The 22,316-nt window shown below is 41.1% G+C and overlaps 1 protein-coding gene and 1 non-coding gene across 13 annotated transcripts; both read right to left on the reverse strand.

Moving 5' to 3' along the window:
• Positions 1-434: 434 nt before the first annotated feature.
• On the reverse strand, positions 435-21,664 carry TIA1 (TIA1 cytotoxic granule associated RNA binding protein). 12 transcript variants are annotated; one of them, XR_015729370.1, is made up of 14 exons: positions 21,401-21,661; positions 18,186-18,282; positions 17,032-17,130; positions 16,256-16,310; positions 16,050-16,082; positions 14,805-14,892; positions 9,959-10,290; positions 9,421-9,496; positions 6,754-6,862; positions 6,001-6,096; positions 5,830-5,914; positions 3,048-3,171; positions 2,613-2,755; positions 957-2,134 (listed from the first exon to the last, which is right to left on the reverse strand). XR_015729370.1 is itself a non-coding variant. In XM_034430661.3 (13 exons), the coding sequence occupies exons 1-13, from the start codon at positions 21,424-21,426 to the stop codon at positions 1,987-1,989; spliced, it is 1,182 nt and encodes a 393-aa protein (XP_034286552.1). In that variant the 5' UTR covers positions 21,427-21,664; the 3' UTR covers positions 435-1,986. The 12 variants fall into 12 exon arrangements, 11 of the variants coding, with proteins under 11 accessions (XP_034286552.1, XP_034286556.1, XP_034286554.1 ...); XM_034430661.3 differs by lacking the exon at positions 9,959-10,290 and having other exon boundaries at positions 435-2,134; positions 17,032-17,133; positions 21,401-21,664; XM_034430665.3 differs by lacking the exon at positions 9,959-10,290 and having other exon boundaries at positions 435-2,134; positions 2,613-2,752.
• Positions 21,665-21,910: 246 nt separating this feature from the next.
• TRNAG-CCC (transfer RNA glycine (anticodon CCC)) lies at positions 21,911-21,981 on the reverse strand. The gene has a single exon. It is a non-coding gene; the product is annotated as a tRNA-Gly (tRNA).
• Between the last annotated feature and the right edge of the window lie 335 nt (positions 21,982-22,316).

The raw sequence follows: 22,316 nt of genomic DNA on the forward strand, positions 1-22,316 counted from the left end.
AAACCGCCAGGACAATCCACTGCTTTCGTAGTATTGTCAGACTGAAGCGGTGATCGACTTTTTAAAAATACTGAAAATCTTTTTTTTCTTTTCTTTTTGCCTTACCCTTTCAAATATTTACATATTGTTGAAATGCATTAAAGCTTAAGTTGCTCTCAACTTAAGGGACAATGCTCCAGGGACAACAACAAATATTCTCAAGACGTTGAAAGCTTTCTTGGTTTGCTGGCTGAGGGATCTTAGCTGGCTTCTGTGAAATAAATCTGTACTCGGTTCTGCTGTTGAAAATATATACAAAGAAAACTCCCCAAATGGTACCAGGCTCACCTCAGACCTATTCACATTTCTCTTTTAAAAGAATTGTGCAGGCAGAGATAGAAAGCAGAAAGAAGACAGGTTTATACAAATTTTAAAGGAAGCAGACATGAGTGAAATTAATGTACAATGGCATCTTTTGGGGATGCTTTATTTATAAAATGTTAGGGCCAGGATCTGTCTACAAGACAGCAATTTGTTTTCTTAGCAGCCAACCCTCTGCTTTGGTTCTGGCCCCTTTTGTTCCATGAAATGAGGGTGGCCACTCCCTGTCTTGTGCATACCAGCAACGTCTCAATCGGTTGCTCCACTACAAACAATGCAGAACGGAAAGCAAACACCTCCATGTGCCCAGATGTTAATTGGGATATATAATCAGTACACCCAGGGTAGTGCTCTTTCTGCATCTTCTGAAACCTAGCTAGGAGGTAGGATAATGCTATTATTATTATTATTATTATTTGGCCTCTGAACAATTCAAAAATGCTTTATCCAGTTGGTCCTTCAGGCTTCAGTTGGAGCATTCCTTTTACTCCTGGCTTGATACACACAGTGCTATATAGTTTAATAGCTCTATCTGTACATGCTAAAATCAAGTCAGACTTGCTCCATGTGAGTAAAAAGCTGCTAAGACCAATGTATTCTCTATATCTCTGAAAAATGAGAGCATGACTGTTTATTCAAAGTCTAACAGTGTATTAGAATATTCACATGCAAAAGTCAAAGCTTAAATTATAGCCGTAAGTCATGTAGAGGTCTTTCTGTCTCGTACTCTTTCAAAGGAGACATACAAAAGCTAGAGCGACTTTTGTGAAAATATTAATTTGCTAAAATAGTTGACATGATAAAGGATACATGTAAATGTAAAAATGGACAGGTTTTAAAAAGCTGGCTCCTAAGATTGTGTCACATTTTAATAAGATCTAAACTGGGCTTATGTTCATCAGGCAATGAACAGGGACATCCCCCAGGCACCTTCTGACATTGAGCAGAGCGCAGAGCTGGATTCTCTGAACACAAGGTGCTTGCCCGCGTCCTGACTCCTACTTCATAATTTAATAGTGACAGTAAGGCAAAAACCACTTTCTGAAAAATGTTTAGATACAAAATAATGTAAACGAATAAGTTATATTTGAAATCCCAGTATAACAAAAGCAAGGAGATGGACACTTTATACATCAGGCTCTCTTTAAAACAGAATTGTGCACAAACTGAAGATTTCAATAAACCCCCAGAATTCACACAGTTTTGGCGTGTCTTTTTTCTCTCGTATAACTTCTTTCATGTACATTTTAAGTCATATTAGGAATGCAAACTAGACTGCATACTACTTCAGTGGAAAAAAAAAAGTTTGATATTGTGCAATTTCCTGCCGCTATACTAAAAGTGGCAGAAATCCCTGCATTAGTTGTGTTTCAAACATGGATCTTAAGAAACACATCTCAAAAGAGGAAAAGAAGGCAAAAGTTGGCAGATATCCAGCATCTAGTATTTCCTGTGTGTCTTTAAAAAAAAGCGTGAACAACAACAAAGTTTCATGATTAAAAATAAATACTGTTTGACTTTTGCACTGACTTGATTGGATAGATTTTTTTAAGTAAACAAAGGATTTTACAATGCTCCATACAGCCTCAAAGCCACAGGTCTTCTATTCCAGAGTCCTTCTGTCTCTCACTGCGTTTCAAAACCTGCCATCCGATATCCAGTTTGACTAGTTAGAACGCTTCCATTCTGCCCCTGGGGTGGGGGTGGTGGGGGCGGAGGAGGGGGTGGCACACCATAATTTGCACCCATCCATGCTGCAGATGACTGTGTCTGACTGAATGAACGGAAGAGGAAACGAGGTTAGATAAAGCTTGCTTTGTAACAGGAACAGCAAGCAATCGTGGAGTATTTCTTCTATATTTTCCATAACACCAGAAGCCTCGGATCACAACGTTCTATCAACCTGAGCGCCTTAAGTAACCACCGTTTCATATTTTCCAGACTACAGGAACTATGAATTGGAAGCTCATCAAATGTTCCACTCCTGCTAGTTTCTAAGAGCTGCATTCCAGGTATGATTCATTTTACTATTTTGGAAGGGTGGTCTAATTTTATAGTATGCTTCTTTTAATTAGTATTTTATCCCTTTTTTGCAACCTACAAATATATAAAAATAATCGAACTGGCGAAGACACAAATGCTGTTTTTCAAACAAGCACATGAACATATTAAAAATGAAAACTTAGTGCTCCAACTATGTGTACTTTCATTTTCATTGCTGTCAGCAATCCTCGGCAAACTCCAACACTTACCCGAATCCCTGGTTCCATGCCTGCCCATACATTCCGTATGCAGGGACTTGCCAGCCATTAGGCATATACTGGCCAATCTGCTGGGCGTTTCCATACCACTGGCCCCACTGCCCATAAGGTGGTGGATAGCCCACTTGATTCTGCTGAAAACGTTAATGATGGTCCAAAGTTAGCATGTAACACAGGCAAAATCGCTTTGCAAATCCATGCCTAATAAAGTACAGGGAAATCATTTTACTTCATATTGGAACTCGGACGAGTTCTTCACTATGGCATCTATTATAGCTAATTTCTACCCACCTTCCAACTACGATCACCAGGCTATAAATGAATAGCAAAGAAAAGGGATTTGGAATCCATCTTGAGGAAAGATCTACATAGTAATTTTGGGAATGCTTTTCAGCGGGACAGGTAATACCAGCAAAGGACACTTACCTGTTGAATTGGGTTGATCATGTCTGGTGTCTCTTTGCCCCAATAGCATTTCACCACATGTCCTTCTATTGTGGTGCCATTGACTGAAACAATTGCATGTGCAGCACTTTCATGAGAATTGAACCTGTAAAGCGCGTACAAGGGAGTAAATGAACATAATCGCCATCATTAATGGGACAGCAAATAAATGATGATGCAACAATTCTTCATTAATATGAATATGCACATGCTGTTCACACAGAAGAGGACAATGCCAGGAAAGTCACGTTTTGAGGGCAAGTTGAAAGAATCTGAAGCCACATGCCCTGCTCTGGCACTGCGCTGGAAGTCAGATGACATTGTAAGTGACACATGCAGAATGTAAGTCTGAAGAATTCTCAGCCACACAGCGTCATGATAAAAATACTTGTTTTACTTTATTTGATCCTTCCAATGCTATGATTTTAACAGCTATCATGTCTAGATCAAATGCAAAAGACTCACTACTCAGAGGAATGGAATCAGCAATTTGTAGACCAGACAATCTACCAAGGGAGGTATGTGGTCTTCAAGGAGGAAAGATCAAAGACGTGACAGAGAGGCTTACCAAAATAATCAACCCCACAGATTATCCTTTCTCCTCTTTCATGTGGGCATGAATGATGCAACCAAGAGCCGGGAACAATCTCAGGAGACGATGAGCAGCTAGCCATGAAAGCCTGATTGGCTTATTATCAGGGGATGTCTTATTTTGGGGTAAACAGGGTACATCAACCACTTCCACTGTGATGCTCCACCACTGCCCCCCCCCCCAAGTTTACTGGCAAAGCCAGAGCTTTGGGTTTACATGTAAGAAATTACTACACCTCTAGAGCAATGCAAAAATCCAAAGAAGAAAACCTTCTCGAATGTATTCGAGTTAATATAAAAGGAAAAGGAGATATACTACACATTACCCAACTCAATGTCCTTAATGGAGCGACCTCTACATGGAAGAAAGTAAGGTGTAGGGTATCTCAAGGTTCTGTCTTGGACCCAGTAGGCTTCAATATCTTCATACATGGTTTAGATAAGGGGACAGAAGGGGAACACCTGAAACTTGCAGACACCACCAAGCTGGGAGGAACTACTAAAACTTTGGAAGTATGTTGGCAGACTGGGCCCTATCCAACAAAATGCAATTCAGTAAGGAGAAAAGGAAGGTCTTACACTGAGACAAGAAAGACAAAATGTACAAGTATAGAATAGGTGGTCTCTGGCTCAACGGCAGTAACAATGAGAGGGATCTAAAGTCCTAGTGGACAGCCAGACAAGTAGGAGCCAGCAGTGTGTTGCAGCTGCCAAAAAAGCCAATGCAGTCCTTGGCAGAGGAATAGCATCAATATCACATGAAGTGATACTACCACTTTATACTGCACTGTTAAAACCACACGTTTGACTACATTGAACTTCTGGTCACCACGATACAGTACAGATGTTGAGGCTCTAGAAAGAGTGCAAGAGGAGCAACAAAGATATTTATGGGGCTGCAGGCTAAACCATACAATGAACAGTGCAGAAATTAGGAATTTCTAATCTAGCAAAGAGAAAAGGGGGGGGGGGAATATCGATAACAGTCTTCCAAAAATTGAGAGGCTGTCACAGAAAAGAGGTGGGTTGACATTTTCCAAAACCCCTGAGGGCAGGACAAAAAGTAATGGATGGGAAATGATTAAACATAGCTCTAACACAGAAATTTCCTGACTGTGAGAGCAATTAACCAGTGGAACAGAAGTTGCCTTCAGAAGTTGTGTGGGTGCTCCATCACTGGAGGTTTTTAAGAAGAGACTGGGCAGCTATTTGATTGTAATGGTATACGGTCTCCTGCTTAAGCAGGGGGTTGGACTAGAAGACCTCCAAGTTTCCCTCCATCTCTGCTGTTCTATGAGACTTCTAAAATACTGAATACAGTACTTTAAGTAGAAAATACAGCAGACTTATTTTAACAAGTATCTGGTGTCCACTTAATGAGTTTTTAGATTAATATGGACTCTTGGAAACCCTTTTTATCTGAAAGAAGAAAATGTCTGCACTCCACTTTCCTTTCTATGTTTGTTCCCTTACTGTGGTATCCAGCTCAGTATCAAGATATCCCATTTTCTTCCCCAAACCTTTTCAGGATTTGCTTTCCTTCCTCTTCTTTCTCTTCATAGTTTTGTGGATAGGTGTAGGATAGGATGGAAACATTCAAGATTGATGTTCCTCAACCTCAGGAACTTTTAAGATTTGTGGATATCCAAGATACTGGGTGGGGAGTTTTGGGAGCTGATGTCCACCTGTTATAAAGTTGATGAGGTTGTGAAACACCAATCTAGAATAAGGAGGTGGTAGACCAAGCTTAATTGGTGACCCAAGTGACTTAATTCAATGTAAGAATAAAATAGCGAGTAATTTCTAGGGCTGCGTGAAGAAAGAGATCTGCATCATCACCCCTTTTGCTGAAACAAGGGAGCCACAAGATTTGTCTTGATGGAGCCATCTGGGTGGCTGTGCTGTGGTCCAGAGCTGCAGGGAGAGGTTCCTTCCAACCAACTCCTTCATGCTGGTCAAAGTGCTTATAGCACTTGCCAAAGTCTCAGCTGTGTTTTCCAAATGTGAATGAAACTTTGTATTAAAAACATTTTGCACACAGCAACATATACATCTGTCTCTCTGCAAATCACTTACAAATGTGAATTTGCACATTAGTTGGAGTCTAACTAGAGGTGGTTTTATAAAACTTCTGAAAACACAAATAGGGTGTGTAAGAGAAATATTTTCATACCGTACAAAGGAGTACCCTTTATCTGGAAAGACTCGAATTTCCATTATCTGCCCAAATGGAGAAAACGTCTGGCGCATTAGCTGTTCTACGAACAAGAAGATCAAAAAGATTTCAGAATGTGCACCTCAACTGTCCTCCACAAGCTCACTCTAAACTGATGGCATATCCTACCTGTCAGACCTGAAGTTACGCCACCGCAATACACAGTGCAGTTGCTTGGACTGGACTGATTTACAACATCATCGTAGGAGAGTTGTTTGGCATTTGCTATATAAAACAATCAAAGATTTTATCAGTCTATGATTTATTTGCAATAAAACAAAGTTGTCTAAAATATTGGATACAATGAAACACAAGAAATGGCATTTGGAAAGCTATTTTCCAAAACTATCCTTCTCTAATCTAAGGATTTACTTTTTGTTGCTGTTCAGTCGCTAAGTCAAGTCCAAATCCTCGTGACTCCATGGACCACAGCATGTCAGCCACCACTACCCCCGAGTTTACCCAAACACACGTTCGTTGCATTGATGCCCTTCTCTAAGTCTCTCCTCCTCTGCCCTCCTCCTCTCCTTTTGCCTTCAGTCTTCCCCAATCTCAGCGTCTTTTCCAATGAGTCCCCCTTCTCATTTGGTGGTCAAAGTATTAAGCTTCAGTCTCTGCCTTTCCAAAGGTGGTCGGGGTTGATTTCCCTTTACAATTAACTTTAAGTGGCATTAATTTCAATCTCTGAAATATTTAGTTCACAATCTAAGACTGGTAGCCTATTCTGAAATTTAGAGAATTACATCTTTCAGCCCCAGCAATAGCCCATATCAGATACAATTGTCAGATACAATTGTCCTTAGCGAAGGAAAGTCCCTTTGGATTCAGAAAAGCTTGTTTCTTGTAGCTGGAAATGCCTGGTTTATTTTGAAGGCTACTCACATTCATATGTACTCTTTGGAGCTGGAGGTTTGCGTGTTGCCCAATTAGTCCTGATTTGTCTTCCACCAAGCCACTGTCCCCCCATTTGTTGAATTGCATTTTCTGCATCCTATCAGGTCCAGAAAAAATATATTTAAAAAACCCTTCAAAAAATACTAAATCATAAAAAATTCTTTATCATAAACATTCATTATAGTATCACATCTAAAGAATCAAAGTCTTATCTTTAAATTTACCAAGAGGATTCAAATTATATCACTTTGATTTAAAAAAGGCTTATTTGTGACTACCATACTCTACAACATTTCCAACATATTTCAAGAATTGTATCATAAAAGAATCATTTATTAACAAATGAAGACTGAAAGATTATGCTTCTTTTCAGAAAGGAGTAGTACCTATTTTAAAAGAAATGTGCAAGTACAAGCATTATGAAGTGAAATTCTACGAACTGCAGGCAATTTAACTTTCATTGTATTAATTGAAGACAAGATTGATCATTATTTTCAAAATCAAACAAAGGTAAGTGTTGCAGTTGCCCAGCTGTTCTTGTATCTGGATCATCCCTCCCTCCCTCGCACATAACAATAAAACAGTAGATACAAAATGTAAAAACTGTAACAGGGCAAGAGATTAAAGGGAGGACTTTCAGGATCCCAAGCAGCCCCCACAGTTACATTTCCTATCCTGTTACATTTCTGGTTAATTGTTTTAATTATTTACATTTGATTATATGAGTTTGTCTTTTCTGTTTTAATTTGTATGCTGCCCAGTATCTTTGTAAGTGAGATGGGCAACTATATAAATTTAAATAAATTTTAAAGGCTATTAAAAAAAAAAAAACAAAGGAAAAGGGGATAACATGCAATATAGGTAAGTTGGGCTGGGTCTGCTTGCTTGCTTGATTTATATTTCCTATTTCTAAACTGCCCTTCTCCCCCAGAGAGGGGTTCTGGTAATCAATACATAAACAATGTATAAAATCAACATTAAAATTAATTTAAGATTGAAAATTATAAAAACCCAAAGATTTCAAAAAGATAAAAAATTCAAGATGGACATTTAGCATTAGTTCATACAGAGAGGTGTGTGTGTGTGTGTGCGCGCGCGCGCTTGCTTCTCTTGGGGCCAGGCAGCCCAATGGTTGGGTGGTCCTCTGTGCCCCCCAAACAAGAACCCAGAGCCCCTTTGTGGACAGCCAGGAAATTGGAGACTTTCCTCAACTCTTAGGGCCGGAGGTCCTATAATACGTGGGCAGCAGCAGAGAATGCCCTCTTCCTAGATCCCCCCCCCCGGTTGAAATTCTTCGACTGATGGGGTCTGCAGCATGCCTTCCCTGCCTGACCGGGTGGGGCAGGCCGGTGTGATGGGGCGAACCCGGTTCCATAGGTAGCCTCACCCAGGCAATGTAGGGCTTTATAGGACACAACCAACACCTTGAGCTGGACCCGGAAGCAAACCGGAACCCAGTGCAGCTCCCAGAGCTGAGTGTTACATGCACCCTTCTTCGGGCCCCTAAAATTCGGGCCTGTGGGGCCACATTTTGTACCTCTGGAAGCTTCTGGATGCTCTTCAAGGGTAGCCCCATATAGAGTGCATCGCAATGGTCCAAATAGGATGACAAGGGCCTGAGTGATGGAGCCTTCCTATCCAGGAAAGGGCGTAACTGGCACACAATGCGGAGTTGGGCGAAGGCCTATCAGTAAATATTGTCTAATCATATGTGGGGAAATGTATGTTAGGCCTGCCTGAGGTGACTTAGATTTGCTCCAATCAAGCGTCATGTCGCTTCCCAAAGCAGCTTTGAGGGAGCGCTTTGTTCAAGCCACATTGCTAGTAGCCCATCAGTCAGACGGTGGTAAACAGGTGGGGGAATGGTCTTTCGTGCCCATACATACATACATACACACACACACACACACACGGCAAGGGGCAAATGACTCTCAGTTCTTCCCTGGCTTATTTCACCACAACCCATAGCCTTCATCCATTATTCTTCCCTGGGCAACTCAGTTCAAGAATTGGAAAAAAAAAAAAAAGAAAGAATTGAAACTGCCTAAGGAATCATTAGAACACTGTAAGCAAACATCCATTTTGCCTGAAGATGCGCTGCCCACATTTTCTTTATAAATGGTGCAAAGTTTTACCTACATGTTCCTCAAATCTCATATGTTCTTCACATGCAGAATTCACTGCAGTTTCAGCCTCACTGCTTCACTGAGAACACCATTCCCAAAATGGAGCATAAACACTAAGTTGAAATCTTGCTCAGGTTTGTACTAGAGTGAGATCAGAAGAGAATCTGCTTTTCATATACTTCAGGGGGTGAATGAATCAGGGTGGTGACAATGAAATATTATAGTCTTGTGAAATTAGAGCAAGTGGAAAGCTATAATGCCGGAACTATACTGCTGAAAAATCACTAAGTACATCTGGACTGTTAACTATTGTGAATCATCTTGTCAGGTTCTAGATTATTAGCAACACGGTGTAGTTTACTGCCACAAGACGTTTGAAATAGAGCAAATCTAACTATTTCACCATTTTCATTATTGCACATTATTGCACAACCAGTTTCACCAAGATGCCTTTCATAATAGTTCCTGGATACGTTTGACCAGTTGTGCGTTGGGCGTAAAAACCATCAATCAAAACGCAGGAACTCACCCATTTATTGAAGAAAGAAACGAAGCCATATCCTTTTGATTTTCCTGTTGCCATGTCCTTAACAACTCGGGCATCCCTGGAAAGGAAAGAGAAAGCCAGTTAAGCATCAACTGAACAGAATCCAAGTAAAAAATGTCTCACACGCAGCTCATTTCTCATGTTTCTCCTTTAATAAAATGAACTTCTTAAATGCACCAGCAACATACAGTCAAAGCAATTTTCCCTTTTACTAAAGTCTTATCACATGATAGCAAAAATTAAACTTAATTCTGTAAACATGCAAAATCAATAGCTTTAAAAACAACTATTTTACAGTCGTTGGTTCACAGTTCAATGCTCTTATATACTGTTAAAAACACTAGGCATGGTCAAAGCAGCTATTCAAAGGAATAACTGAGGGCATGTAGTTGACTAGCATATTAGCAACAGGCTCTCTTGAACCATGCAATTTATAAACTTACTATTGGCCAACACATTCTACCTACTTATTAGAAATAGAAAATAGAAAAAATGAAAAAATAGGAATTAAAAGGCATACGTCGCCTGTTAACTGAATTCTTTAATTTTCTCAGGTCAATTCGTTACCCCCTTTTTGGACTTGGGCAGCTGTAAATTTTGAGAAATTGACATTTTCAGAAATGGTTGCATTATGGAAGAAAATAAACACTAACATGTTTTTTAAACTATACACTATTAAATAATTTTTAAAAACTGCATTCGTAATTAACAATCATACAGGACTGATTGAAAACTACAAAGTATATAAAGTAAAAATTTATAAAAGTAAAATAGAAAAACTACAACGTTTGTCCACTGTGAACTGTAGCTTGCAGTTAGCCATGGCAATGCTGTCCATTCTTCAGAGACATTCTGCAAAATAACCAGAGCCCTATTATTTGAGATTGAGTTAAAAAAGACAAAGACCCAGCTACAATAGCTAAACCCCACTGGTGGAAATGCAGTTTTTATTAATTAAGGGCCTCTCAGATAATTTATGCATTAAAGGTGCACTATCGAGAAGGCTTAAGACACACAGCCATCGTTACCCTCCCCAACCCACACGATTTAGGCACTTGACACGCACAGATACACAAATCACAGAGTGAAGCCAAGGGGAAGGCCATGCAGGGGGCCCGAAAGACACAGTCCCATACACTCAAGCTGGAAGAGGCTTCATGTGATGCCAAGCAGTCCTCCAAAGAATTTCTATGGACATTCAGTGTCTACCTTCTGGTACTTAAGATACAGGGAAGAAGCTAAGGAATTGGAAAATCACTGAAACAGCCAACTAGTTATCAAGATCATTAAAGATATTACTCTATGAGAAAGAAAATAACCAAATAATCCAGAAGAAATGGATATTTGCCTTAAACTTTTAATTGTCTAAGTTAGAGCAGGGAACAATTAATTTCATAATGACATGGATGATTCTCTGTACTTAACACTTAACTATCATTTTTTAAAATAAGAACCCAAACCACAAACACATAGACATGCTAGTCAAACCCTGATAGAATAAATGCATTTGTACAATTATCCATTTGTTCTAAGTATATATTAAAGTTTATACAAATACTGAATGTTTCAAATCAATACTTCTGGAACTATCAGTAGAATATTAGAAATTATTTTCACCCAGAAATTGAAAGCCACCCCGTCAAGAGAATAAAATAGATTTTTAACATTTTTGGTATACTAAATATGTAGCATTATAGTTCAGGTATAAAAAATAACAGTTGAAGTGCATGTTCTTCTACTTTCTGAATTAGATAAAGGAAACTTGAAAGACCGCCTGCTGGTTATGTTTTTATTCTTCAATATTTTCTGATGTTGTCCTAACCCTGGTTAGGATGAGCACCAGCATTCTGGATCACCAGCTAGTGGGACAGAAGCTTTTGGTTTCGAGGATGGATGTGGAGAGAGTCTTTATTCTGCCCTCCCTACATCTAGGCTGAATGCAGCTATTGGGAATACTTACACCTAGAGTAAAGCTGGCTGGGGGCGGGGGGGGGGGTAGGTAGACAGGCCTTCCCCTTCCAGAACCAACTGCAGACTTACACCACAGCATTAGCAGAACTTTTTAAGTTAACCCTTGCCTGGAGCTTACAAGTTTATCATATTAAAAACAGAGTTGCTATGATCGCAGAAATGTAAACTTAGGCAAATCTTGATCTGGAATGAGTCCTAGACCTTCAACTGGCCAAGTTTACGAACCAAGCCATCATCAAGTTCTATATATCTTGTGTTTATATATCCTATGTATCCTGCTGTGTAAATCCAGCCATTGTGGGTTGTGAAGCCTGGTTTCTGGCACCCTGAAAATCTCAGGCCTCAAAATAGAATAAAATGATGCCCAGAAGATGCTGGAGGAGGAGAAGAAATCGACCGGACCCCTTGAATGAAGAACAACTTAAGGCCTGTAATTGTAGATTCACTGAGTCATCTTCTTTCTATCTCAGTCTGTCTGAATCAAAATCAAGCAACTATTTCCAAAACAAGGACAGACCACTTTTACCAGGACTAAGGCCTACAGAGGCCAACAGATGTCACTGTAGGGGTGCAGCGGGGGGGAGGGGAGGCAATGCACTTCATCCAATAGGCTCCCATGTGAATATGGAAGATCTGAAGAGGAACCACAACCACGTGCAACTGAATGGATTTGTCCTCAAGAGAATGGCAAACCAGTGCAGTTCAAGTTATCTATGGCTAGTTCTGACCCTCATTCAGGGAGGCGGGGGGCGGGGGGGGAACGGGACGGGACTGGAGCGCACATGCCCATCGCCTTCACTGACATTAGGAGTTGATCCCTGAAAGGGGCCATGAATCGGATACTTCAACTGCAGCTCACAAGCAACACATTTTATGCTGGTATTCAATGCATTATAAATATTAAAGGTTGCTTTTTACTTCCATTCAATTGTGTCCAATTCTCAGAGAGTGCCTGGACATGTCCCTGAAGTTTTTTTGCTAAGGTTTGTCAGAAGTGGTTTTCCACTGACTCATTTCTAGGGATAAGAGAAGTGACTGGCTTGATGTCCAAGGAGGGACTAGATCTCATAGTTTCCTGGTTTCTAGCCTGACATCTTAACTGCTACACCAAACTGGTTAATCCTTTGAACAAAAACTGAAGTGATTTGTAGCTGATAAATCTTAGAAGAATGTTTCCACATTATATGTTTTGCTTCTGAATCTTAGCAGCCAAAATATTTTGACCAAAAGTTCTTCTTTAGGAAAAAAACCCACTAAGAATAACCTTTGGTTAAAGGCTTCCTCCCCCACCCCCCTAGAAGCAAAACTTTTTCTCAAAACAAATCGGAGCCTACCATCAAGTATTTTAATTTTCAACACGGTACACCTTGACACGCACTAGGATTACTACCTAATTACAACATAAGATACTCTGCTTTTTTCAGAATAAGTAGTATAGTCGCTTTTTGTGAGATGGGCGGCTATACAAATTTGATTATTAAATGCATATTGTATTGCAAAAGAATTATAGTTATTCTTAATGGAATTCCGTATTGTTTAAGTTTGTTTTCCATTAACATGGCTTCTTAGGTATTGTTTGTTAGTTGCCCAGTTGTTTGTTTAAGGTAGGCAGCCACAATACCTGGGGCTAAATAAATATGTGAAACAAAAAGCTCTCATGATATAAGGAAAAAGAGCACAAGCCTCAGGATCCAGGCTGCAGCTGAAGTGTCTTGTTTGGGCTGGAGAGACAGACAGGCAAAGCCGGAAGGGGAATATTTTACAAGGGCAGAGGAAGAATGTCACCAATTTGCTGTCTGAAAAAAGGGTGGCCATGTCTACAACCGCAGCTATTTTGAGGGAGCGGCCATCAAGGACTCCCAACGTCCCCAAAGCCAGAGACAGCTGGGGGCCTTTAAGACTAGGCAACCCTGCCGCAGCATTTGCTGGCAGCTAGGCCCAAGGCAGAGAGGGCTGCCTCAAGTCTACCATGGGCACAGAGAGACATCTCTAGGGATCGGGAGAAAACGGCCCCAATCCTCCTTTTACTGGCCCAGGAGCGGTCACAGATCCTATTTTTGTTTAATGAGATTTCATGAAGGGATCAGTGCTAGAACACAAGCACTAGCAAGAGGCCTTGCAAAGGGAAGCATTCGTTGGATCTTCCTCATAGTTTTGTGGGCAAGAACAGGCAGCCTTTTATCACCCATTCAAAATGGATGAACAGCTGAACTGAACTCAGCAGCAGGCTTTTTTGCTCAGAGCAGCTTCTAAGTTATTTGAGGCTCAAGTGGTCTCTTCACGTAATTTGTACCATGCAAACAGGGGCCAGAGAGCGAACTCTCTCATCCTGCAGCCAGCAGAGACCAGCTGCTCTAGGAATGCTCTCTCCCTGGTCTCCACTTTAATCATTACTGCCCAGGCCACGTAGGATGAAACGGGCAAAAAGGTCAGCCTGCACTCTTATGTCATCTATACTAATGCTAATCCCAATTGAGCAATCTGATTTTTAATTTAAATTTTTTTTAATCTGCAATAAAGGGAAGATTTCCAGCCAACTGTGTAGCAGCTGGGAAGTGATTTCTCCCGGTTGACCAGAGCCTTTGTGATGGCGTGCTGGTGGCCCTGCACTGCACTGCACTGCACTGCGTAGATCCAGGCAATGTGAGCAGCATACACGACAGCTTGTTCTTGGCTTTTATCAATCCTGAAAATAGTTAATTTAGGTGTGGTTGAATCGAGGTTTGCAAGAGTCAGGAATAATTTGAAGAGCAGTTTTCGAGAGGAGGAAGCAAGAGACCACTCATCTCCCTTGGCTCTCAGGAGGTCTGCACAAGTTACAAACGAATGAATCAGTTCATGACGCTCTACATTTAGAAATCAATTTTTCAAGCTATTGTTATTGTTATTCAACCTTTGGTGAGTCCTAAAATCAGATTAAGTAAAAGGATACATTGTTATCTTGCCACTCTAGCTTCACTGGACATCTGTAGCAACAGCAGCAATGCACTACACTGGATACCAATTTCTAGTTTATTTTATTTAATAGAGCACCCATTTCACAAAAAGCCAAAGTCTTGCAGGCCACATTTTCTCCGAAACCTGATGAATTTGAAAGCTGCTTTAATGAGACTATGATACCTCAGGAGACACTCAAGAGAGACCTTACTTATGAGAATCCATTCTAGAAAGTGAACTAAATAAGTCTTAGAACACAGATTTTCAAATATTGTAAAATGAACGTATCTTCTAAAATACTAAGCACAATTAGTAAAACTGGATTATTTGATAATCTGAATAAATACAAAAAAGATGCCTCTCTTTAGAGAATATAAATTAATTTGCCAACACTCTATTCACAGCATTCAGCTGAATATTTGATTGCCCCCAGTATCTGACAATAAGACGTTACTTACGATATTCTTCCAAATGGTGCAAAAGCTGCTTTTATATCTTCAGTTGTAATTTCTGGGCTGAGGTCTCCAACAAAGACATGGAAGTGGTCTTTTCAAGAAAAGAGAAAAATGTACAAGTTTGCAGAGTGTTCATAGAAGTGTAGGTGATGGTAATTTTAAAAATTTTGTACTGATTTCCACACAAATAGAAACTATATGAAAACTAGATTTTATTAACCTATCAGGTAACAAAATACAACATTGTTTTATTATATATCCATCAGGAGACATGGCAGTACAAAAGTATAGAAAATTTACATAAAACTAACATTTATTGTTTTTATATTATCTGTAATTATTCATAGCAGAAAATGTATTACCATGAGAACTATGCTCATCTAGCTCAAAGCCAGAGCAAACAATATACTGCATTTGTAGCTTTGTTTTGTAGTACTAGCATTAAAAAAGCTACCACATCTACTGGTTCCGTGAGCAAAAGAGAGTAAAATTTACACAAACTAGTTACAGAGAACCTAAGTTACATATAGCTCAAACTTAAGTCATATTTTGTGAAGAACAGTCAAAAAGATACCTTGCATTGCAACAGTTTGATGTTAAAGTATTTGACAGTTTTCTGAAAAGCCAAGAGTTTTGATTGCCCAGCCTTTACACCATGTGAATCCATGTGAATTCAAAGTATGTGAAATCCATGAGCAAGTGAACTAAGACTGAAGGCAACAGAACGGAAAGAGTAATCCCTTCATAATTTAGATTAGATCCATTTACATAAGAACTGGCGAAACACAGCTGTCATATCTAAGGAGGTTCTTCATAGTCACACAAAGCCCACTTCAATTTTCCGCACCTCTAACAGGTTTCACGGCACACCTGGCGCTGCAACAGCACCGCTCTGGCAAGAATCCCTTTACATCCTCCCCAAGTTCTCAGAGCTCTCAGGCCGGGCAAGTAGAGGCAGCCCCGGGATGCCGAATAACAGGAGGGAAGGAAGATCCAATTGGAAGAGCCACTGGTACCCCACGAGAAATGTGGGGGTGCAGTGTGGGCAGCAACTTCCCCTCAGAGGGGACACGCCCACTGGGGTCACAGGGCTTACAAGTCCGCAACAGTCCACATCCTGATCCATCTGAGAGAGGAGGAGGAGGCAGAAAGCTTGCGACAACATAATCACCCCCCCAATAGCTTCAGGCGGTTAGTGAATAGATACCCCTGAGAGATTTCATTTTATGTTTAAGAAGATACAATTACCTTGTGAACGCAGTGTGTTGACAACGGTACTACCTGATGACAAAGATTAGATTTGTTCTTAAGTTTATTAACACAAACACATTAAATAAATTCTTAGGATAATGATCAAAATAATAGGGCAAATATTTGCATGATGCTTATTGCTTAACATTAAAAACACTTTTGTGCAAATAAAGAGTAATAACTCAGGATAGGAAGGGACTTACTGCTGGTATCTTTCTTCTGGCTGCTGGGGGTTGTTGCCCAGTTCACTTTGACCTCCTAGAAATAATATTTACTAGAATTATATCCAGGAAAGTTAGAACAAAGATTAATATAATCTGCAATCCTGTCAATGATTTGACATATTATACAGTGAAACCTTGAATTAACAGATGAGGGGAAGGGGGGAGAGAAGGCATTGTTCCTGACTGTCAGGTGAACTGCAAATTGTATCGTTCATGGCAATTTGTCATGTGGGCTACAACATCATATTCAAATGACATAAGTTACTGCAATTAATATTAATTAAATGTAGATGATTTATCTACTTCAGAGGCAACAGACTTGCCCACTGCTTCTGGGAAAAGTCCAGGCAAAAAATTCACCCATGAAATCCAAAGGCTGCTAAACAGGCGTCTGTTACACTGAGGTTTTGCAACATTTAAAACATGACTGCTGTATTTAGCAATTAAGTGGTATCTCAAAAAACAACAGATTCTTCCACAAATGAAGTTGAATAGCAAGTAACTTTAAATAGTTTTCCTTTTTATAACCTTATGCTTTATTTTGCCAAGCTACTTTCCCCAAATTTCATTTGTGAAGTCATCATGCAGTTTTAGCTCAAAATGTTCTTTAAGAACTCAGTTCAATTCTGCAATACATAAGGCTCAAACAGGATAAAAGTTTACCTTTCGATTTTCTTCTTTTTTAAAACATGCTTTCATCCATCTATTTAAAGCCACAGTCCTGCTCCACGTCCCCTTTAGACCTGAGAGCTTACCTTACCCATTATCTTCCGCCCATTCATTGCCGCTAAAGCTGCGGCTGCGTGACGATGCTCATAGAATTCCACAAAACAGTACGGATCGTTCCCAGCTGTCTGCTTAAACAGAAAGGACAAACAGTCACTCTTACACTCTAGGAAGACCCTTTGTAAACCAGACCAAAATATTGACAGAGAAAGGAACGTTCTATCCCCAAAGAAAGTATTCAAAAGTAATTAAAGTAATTAAGACCTCTTAAATGGATGCATTATTTTTTAACAGCCAAACAGCCAAACAGTTCAAACCTATACATCTCTACCTGAATCATTAAACCTGATGGATATTTTTGAATAGGCACACATTCCTTTTATATTTTGTACTTCTTTGTAATCTCATTTATTTTCTTTTATTTTTCTTTTAACAGGATTACAGGATTACCTTTAACAAGATTTCCAAATGATTTCATGAAACTTTAGAAGTAATTTTTAGAATGAGTTTTTAATATTATTTAATATTAAACTTTACAGTATAAAAGCAGTAACACTATCATGTTTTACTATTCTGAATGTGATTCAGTATCCTACACGTAGCGCAAAGTTGATAAGATGCAGGCAACAGGAAGTTAACTTGTAAGGACCTCTCTAAATTAAAAGATTCTAGTTTTATTTAGCAGTGTGAGCATGCTTAGGGCAGGCACGTGTAACCTGTGGCCCATGGGCTACATGTGATCCTGGACAGCTAGTAATGCAGCCCCAAAAGCTAATAAAAACATTAAAAAACAAAGGAAGCTTCTTAATTATAGACATTAACTACGTTATATATTTTACATGTGACCCAAGACAATTCCTCTTCACTCAATGTGAGCTAGGCAAGCCAAAAGGTTGGACAACCATGACTTAGGATAAAATGGGACTTTGACTGCACTCCTGGCATATTGGTTAACTAAAGCCATTTATCTGGTCTACTTTTTTCCTGCATTGTATGAGAATTTATGTAAAGAAAGTCCAACCTCCCTTGAATTCTGTGTTGACTCTTATCTAACTCCAAGCAGGTACTAACTATTAGTTATTCCTGTGCATAGGCATGAGTACACAAACACATTCTATAGTTTTGACCAATGTATAACAAAGTTCTATGCATATGAAAAATTCTTAATCTGGTATCAACTTACATCCATTATCATTTTGCAATTTTTGCATGGTCCAATCTGACTGAACAGTTGGAGAATTAGGGCCTCAGTGACATCTCTCGACAGATTCCCCACATACCTGTAAAATATACACATTGAAGCTTGTAAATCTTACATAACAAAAGGGTAGCAGGGGGAGCTGCTGAGGGACTGTCCCCCAGTTTAGTGATTATTAAAATATCTAAGGTATTTAGTAGAAGACTGAGCTAAGGAAACAAAAAAACTCTCTGGCTTCCGATTTGAAAATCTGTATTGAGCAAAGGCAAAATTAAAATCTAACAGCAGTAATGAAGGCTGGGCAAATAAGCATAAACAAGAGATTGGACCACCCATTTGTTGCGAATGATATAGGGACTACTGCTCAAGCTACAGATAGTAAATTTACTATAGTAAACAATTATGCTCCATTTCTGCTGCTAAGCATGACAGTTAAATGTATTTTGTCCTTTACGAACTTCCTTGCCCATGGTTAAAACAAATCCCTCCATTTGCTAGAGGAATAACACCGGTGTTAAGTGAATCTGGTTTCCACATCGACTTGGCTTGTCAGAAGGTCGCAAAAGGTGATCATGTAACCCTGGGACACTGCAACCCTCATAAACATGAACTCGTTGCCAAGCATCCAAAATCTGATCATGTGACCATGGGGATGCTACAACGGTTTTGTGAAAAATGGCCATACATCACTTTTTTGTGTCATAACTTCGAAAGGTCACTAAACGAATGGTTGTAAGTTGAGGACTACCTGTAGAAGACTTCCAAGACTTTTTATTTCTTATATTTTGAACAAAATTAGTAGTGTTTTTACATAAAGTATCCACACTGTATTTATCTTTCAGATATTATCTTTTTAAATTTGGATTTCTTTTGCTCTGTATATTTGTAGTTGCCAGTAATAACCCTTCCTTTATCAAAGGCTTGTTTAACTAATTTTTTTTTTCAAGTAAAGGACAATGGAAAAATTGTACTTGATAGCCTCTTGAATTTAACTTTCGGTTTCACAAGTTTACTACATTAATTTGTTTGCCTTATTTTTTAAGTCTTAAGAAACGACTGCACCTTTATTTACTACTTATCTATGAATTAACAAATACGAAATTATTCCAACTATGAAGCCGCTCATTTCTACATAAACATACACTGGTACTGCTGGGAACAGCTTCAGTCTGAGAGGATCAAGCTACCATTGAGATTCTGAGGGTATACTTTCTCTTACAAGCTTTCATTGGTACAATAAAGGCATCTCCTATTCAAGGACAGGGAATTGGCTATTATTTTTCATGGTTTGTGACCTGCAGATGACTCCATAAGGTTTGAAAAGCTACTCAGAGCAAAATGTACCAGCTGTTTTAAAAGCTACTCCACAGGCTACAGATATGATTCCATACGCAGTTAATACTGATTTAATGCCCTGTGGCTGGATTCTTAATACCTCCTTCTCAAATGAGTCTTGCCTGGTACCGAAGAAACGTGGAGGCTATCCTAAAAGAAGGGATAATAATTATATGTAAAAACTAAGCTCAGAGGTGTGAAGTTTTATGAAGAACCTGGAAAGGTCCTTAAAGATAGATCTTTTTTTTAGTTGTTGTTCTAAGCTCTATGTCCAATAATTGATTAAACACCAGTTCATATTTGGTAGTTTGTTTTAAATGATTGCATACTAGAACTTTAATTTGTAAATTATTCCTGAAGTAAACAAAATGTCAAAGTGCTAATAGGTTTGACTAGTAGTATCTGTTTAAATCCTCTCATCTTTTAGCTACAACAATCCTTATGAATCCATAGTTATTCCAGATAGCCTCAGCTTCAAGCCACATAATCCTCAGATAATGTAATTATTAGCCATCCTGGCTGAGAAACTGTGGGGCTTCAAAGAAAGTAATTGAGAAAACTAATTAGAAGCATAGGCAACTAAAATGCAAATGGTCAATAAAAATAGGTTAACATGAGGAAAGTTCAAGACTGAAATGTATTTTTTGTCTGAGCACCTATGAGGGGCACCTTCATGTTAATAGATACCATATGTTTCCTGGGTATCAAAATATGGTAAAAACGCCAAACATTTTTCTTTAAAACAAAACACGAATATATACCAGATCAGCATAAAAAGCAGCCAAACAGAAAACCCAGATTAGGAACGGGGATAGGCTAAGGAATCATCAACATAATTAAACAAAGGCATTTGGTACTGTGGTTTAACAACCCTGGAAAAACAAAGTAGCCCCCGGGGACCTTCCTTTGGTGGGTGATCTTTCGCACTTCAGGTGGTGGGAAGCAGCCAGAGGGCAGCTGAACATCCCCTCAACTAACATCCGGGGCCCACTAGCTGCAACATGTAACCGAACTCGAGGGAAGAAGGCAGAAAAGGTGGCGGCGTTTTCTGGGCTTTTGCTCAGGGCCCGGCATCTCCTTAGGAGAAAGGAGGGTGGGCTCCCTGCGAACAAAGCGCAGGGCAGCCCCGGCTGGGTGAAGGCGACCCTCGTCCGGGCAGACCCCTCTCTGAAACTCCCCCCCCCTTCAAGAGCCGCCGAGGGCGGAAGAGCCGAGGGCATTTCCATGGCCGCGAGGGCAGCCGGACCTCCCCTTTTTCTGGGGAAGGACCGTCACGAGGGAGGCTCGGACCGGGAAAGGGGAGACGGAGAAGGGGGAAAGTTGGGAATCGCCAGGAAAAAAAAGAGACGAAACCCGGCAAGCGGGGCTGTAAAATTCAGAACCTGCCTCGGCGAAAAGGCCGGAGAGCACAAGCGGAGCCCCACCGGGAAGATGCGCCTCCCCGCCGCTGCTGCTCTTCTTCTATCCAGCCTGGCTCATCTACGGACGGACACCCGGCAGGCCTCCCCGCAGGCGGCCAAGAGGCCCGAGTCCTGCTGCCTCCCGCTTTCCTACCAAGGGCGACCCTGCCAGGTGGGCCGCGGCTCCTCTCCTTTCACTCCCCGCTCCAAGCCAGCCCGCGCGGCCGGGAGAGGCGAGCCCGGAGCAGCGTCTCGGCCCGCCGGACCACCCGGGAGGCCGCGGCCGAGGCCCGGTTCCCCGGCGGGCATCCCGACCCGGCCTGAGGAGCCGGTTGAGGGAGGCAGCCACCCGTTGTGGGAGGCGAGGCCTGTCCGCCAGGCTCGCGCCGGCCTGGCGGCAGGAAGGCGCGGGAACAACGTGGCCGGGCCCTCCCACTGCGCGCGCGGGGCTCCCGCCAGACTCACAGGGTCTTCGGCATCTCGTCTTCCATGGCGGCGACGGCGGGGGCGCCTCGGCCGCACCGGTCAGGCGTGGGCGACCCGCGGGCCGAGTCCGCGAGGCAGGGAGGCGGCCCTCACGTAGGCCCGACGGACAACGAACCCGCCGCCCGTCCTCTCAAGATGGCGCTGCTGGGCGGAGAGGCCCGGCCGGCCGACGGAAAGGCGCCTCCGCGCATGCGCAACGTCTCCCGCCAGCGCACTCGCCCGAGGAAGCCCCGCCTTCTCGGCGGCTCACCCAATCCTGCCTCCCCTGGAGGCGTCCTTTCGGGCAGTGGGTCTCGCGAGACCTCCGCAGAACGCGTGCGCAGTACTGCTGTCTTACAGATCGCGGTCTCCGCTGCTGTAGGCTCCGCTTGTTTCCTTTCTTGTAAAAAAAAGAAAAAAATAGATTCAAGTCAACGTTGGGTGGAGGAAGTAGGCACATTTAGTGATGGCCACTAAAAAAGGGGATGCTGAATGAAGAGGCAAAATGACTGCGCCGCCCGGGAATCGAACCCGGGTCGCAAGAATGGGAATCTTGCATGATACCACTACACCAGCGGCGCTGTTCGAAATTTGTTTGGGAAGAATCGTCTAGAAAGCAGAGACTAAAGATCAACCTGCCTTTAAAAGCTTTATGAAGATAAGCCCTCAGATACAGTATTATCGGACTGAGTTCTTCCAAAAATGAAAGCAACAATCAATCGATAGATGGAAAACATGTGAAGTAAATGTGTTAAATTGAACAGGAAATACTTTCAAAAAGTCAAGCACCAAATTGCCCTATATAATACTGCTCTATAAAGTCTCTAACATCTCCAAAAATCACTTGAGAATCCAGGCAAAGAGAGGCCACAAATACTTCACAAAAGGTTCCTATCCTCTGGCTGTCCCCTGTCTT

The sequence above is a fragment of the Pantherophis guttatus genome, chromosome 9 (genome assembly GCF_059756535.1).
Source record: "Pantherophis guttatus breed Tessera chromosome 9, ASM5975653v1, whole genome shotgun sequence".
In the NCBI taxonomy this organism is placed as follows: domain Eukaryota; kingdom Metazoa; phylum Chordata; class Lepidosauria; order Squamata; family Colubridae; genus Pantherophis; species Pantherophis guttatus.

Bases quoted from the DNA above. Each gene is read 5' to 3' on its own strand.
- TIA1 (XM_034430661.3), bottom strand. From the start codon at position 21,426: ATGGAAGACGAGATGCCGAAGACCCT. The intron at 5,915-6,000 runs GTAGGATATGCC...TCTTGTTCGTAG, and splicing joins CGTAACTTCAGGTCTGACAG to AACAGCTAATGCGCCAGACG. The intron at 3,172-5,829 runs GTATGAAAATAT...CGCGCTTTACAG, and splicing joins AAAGGGTACTCCTTTGTACG to GTTCAATTCTCATGAAAGTG.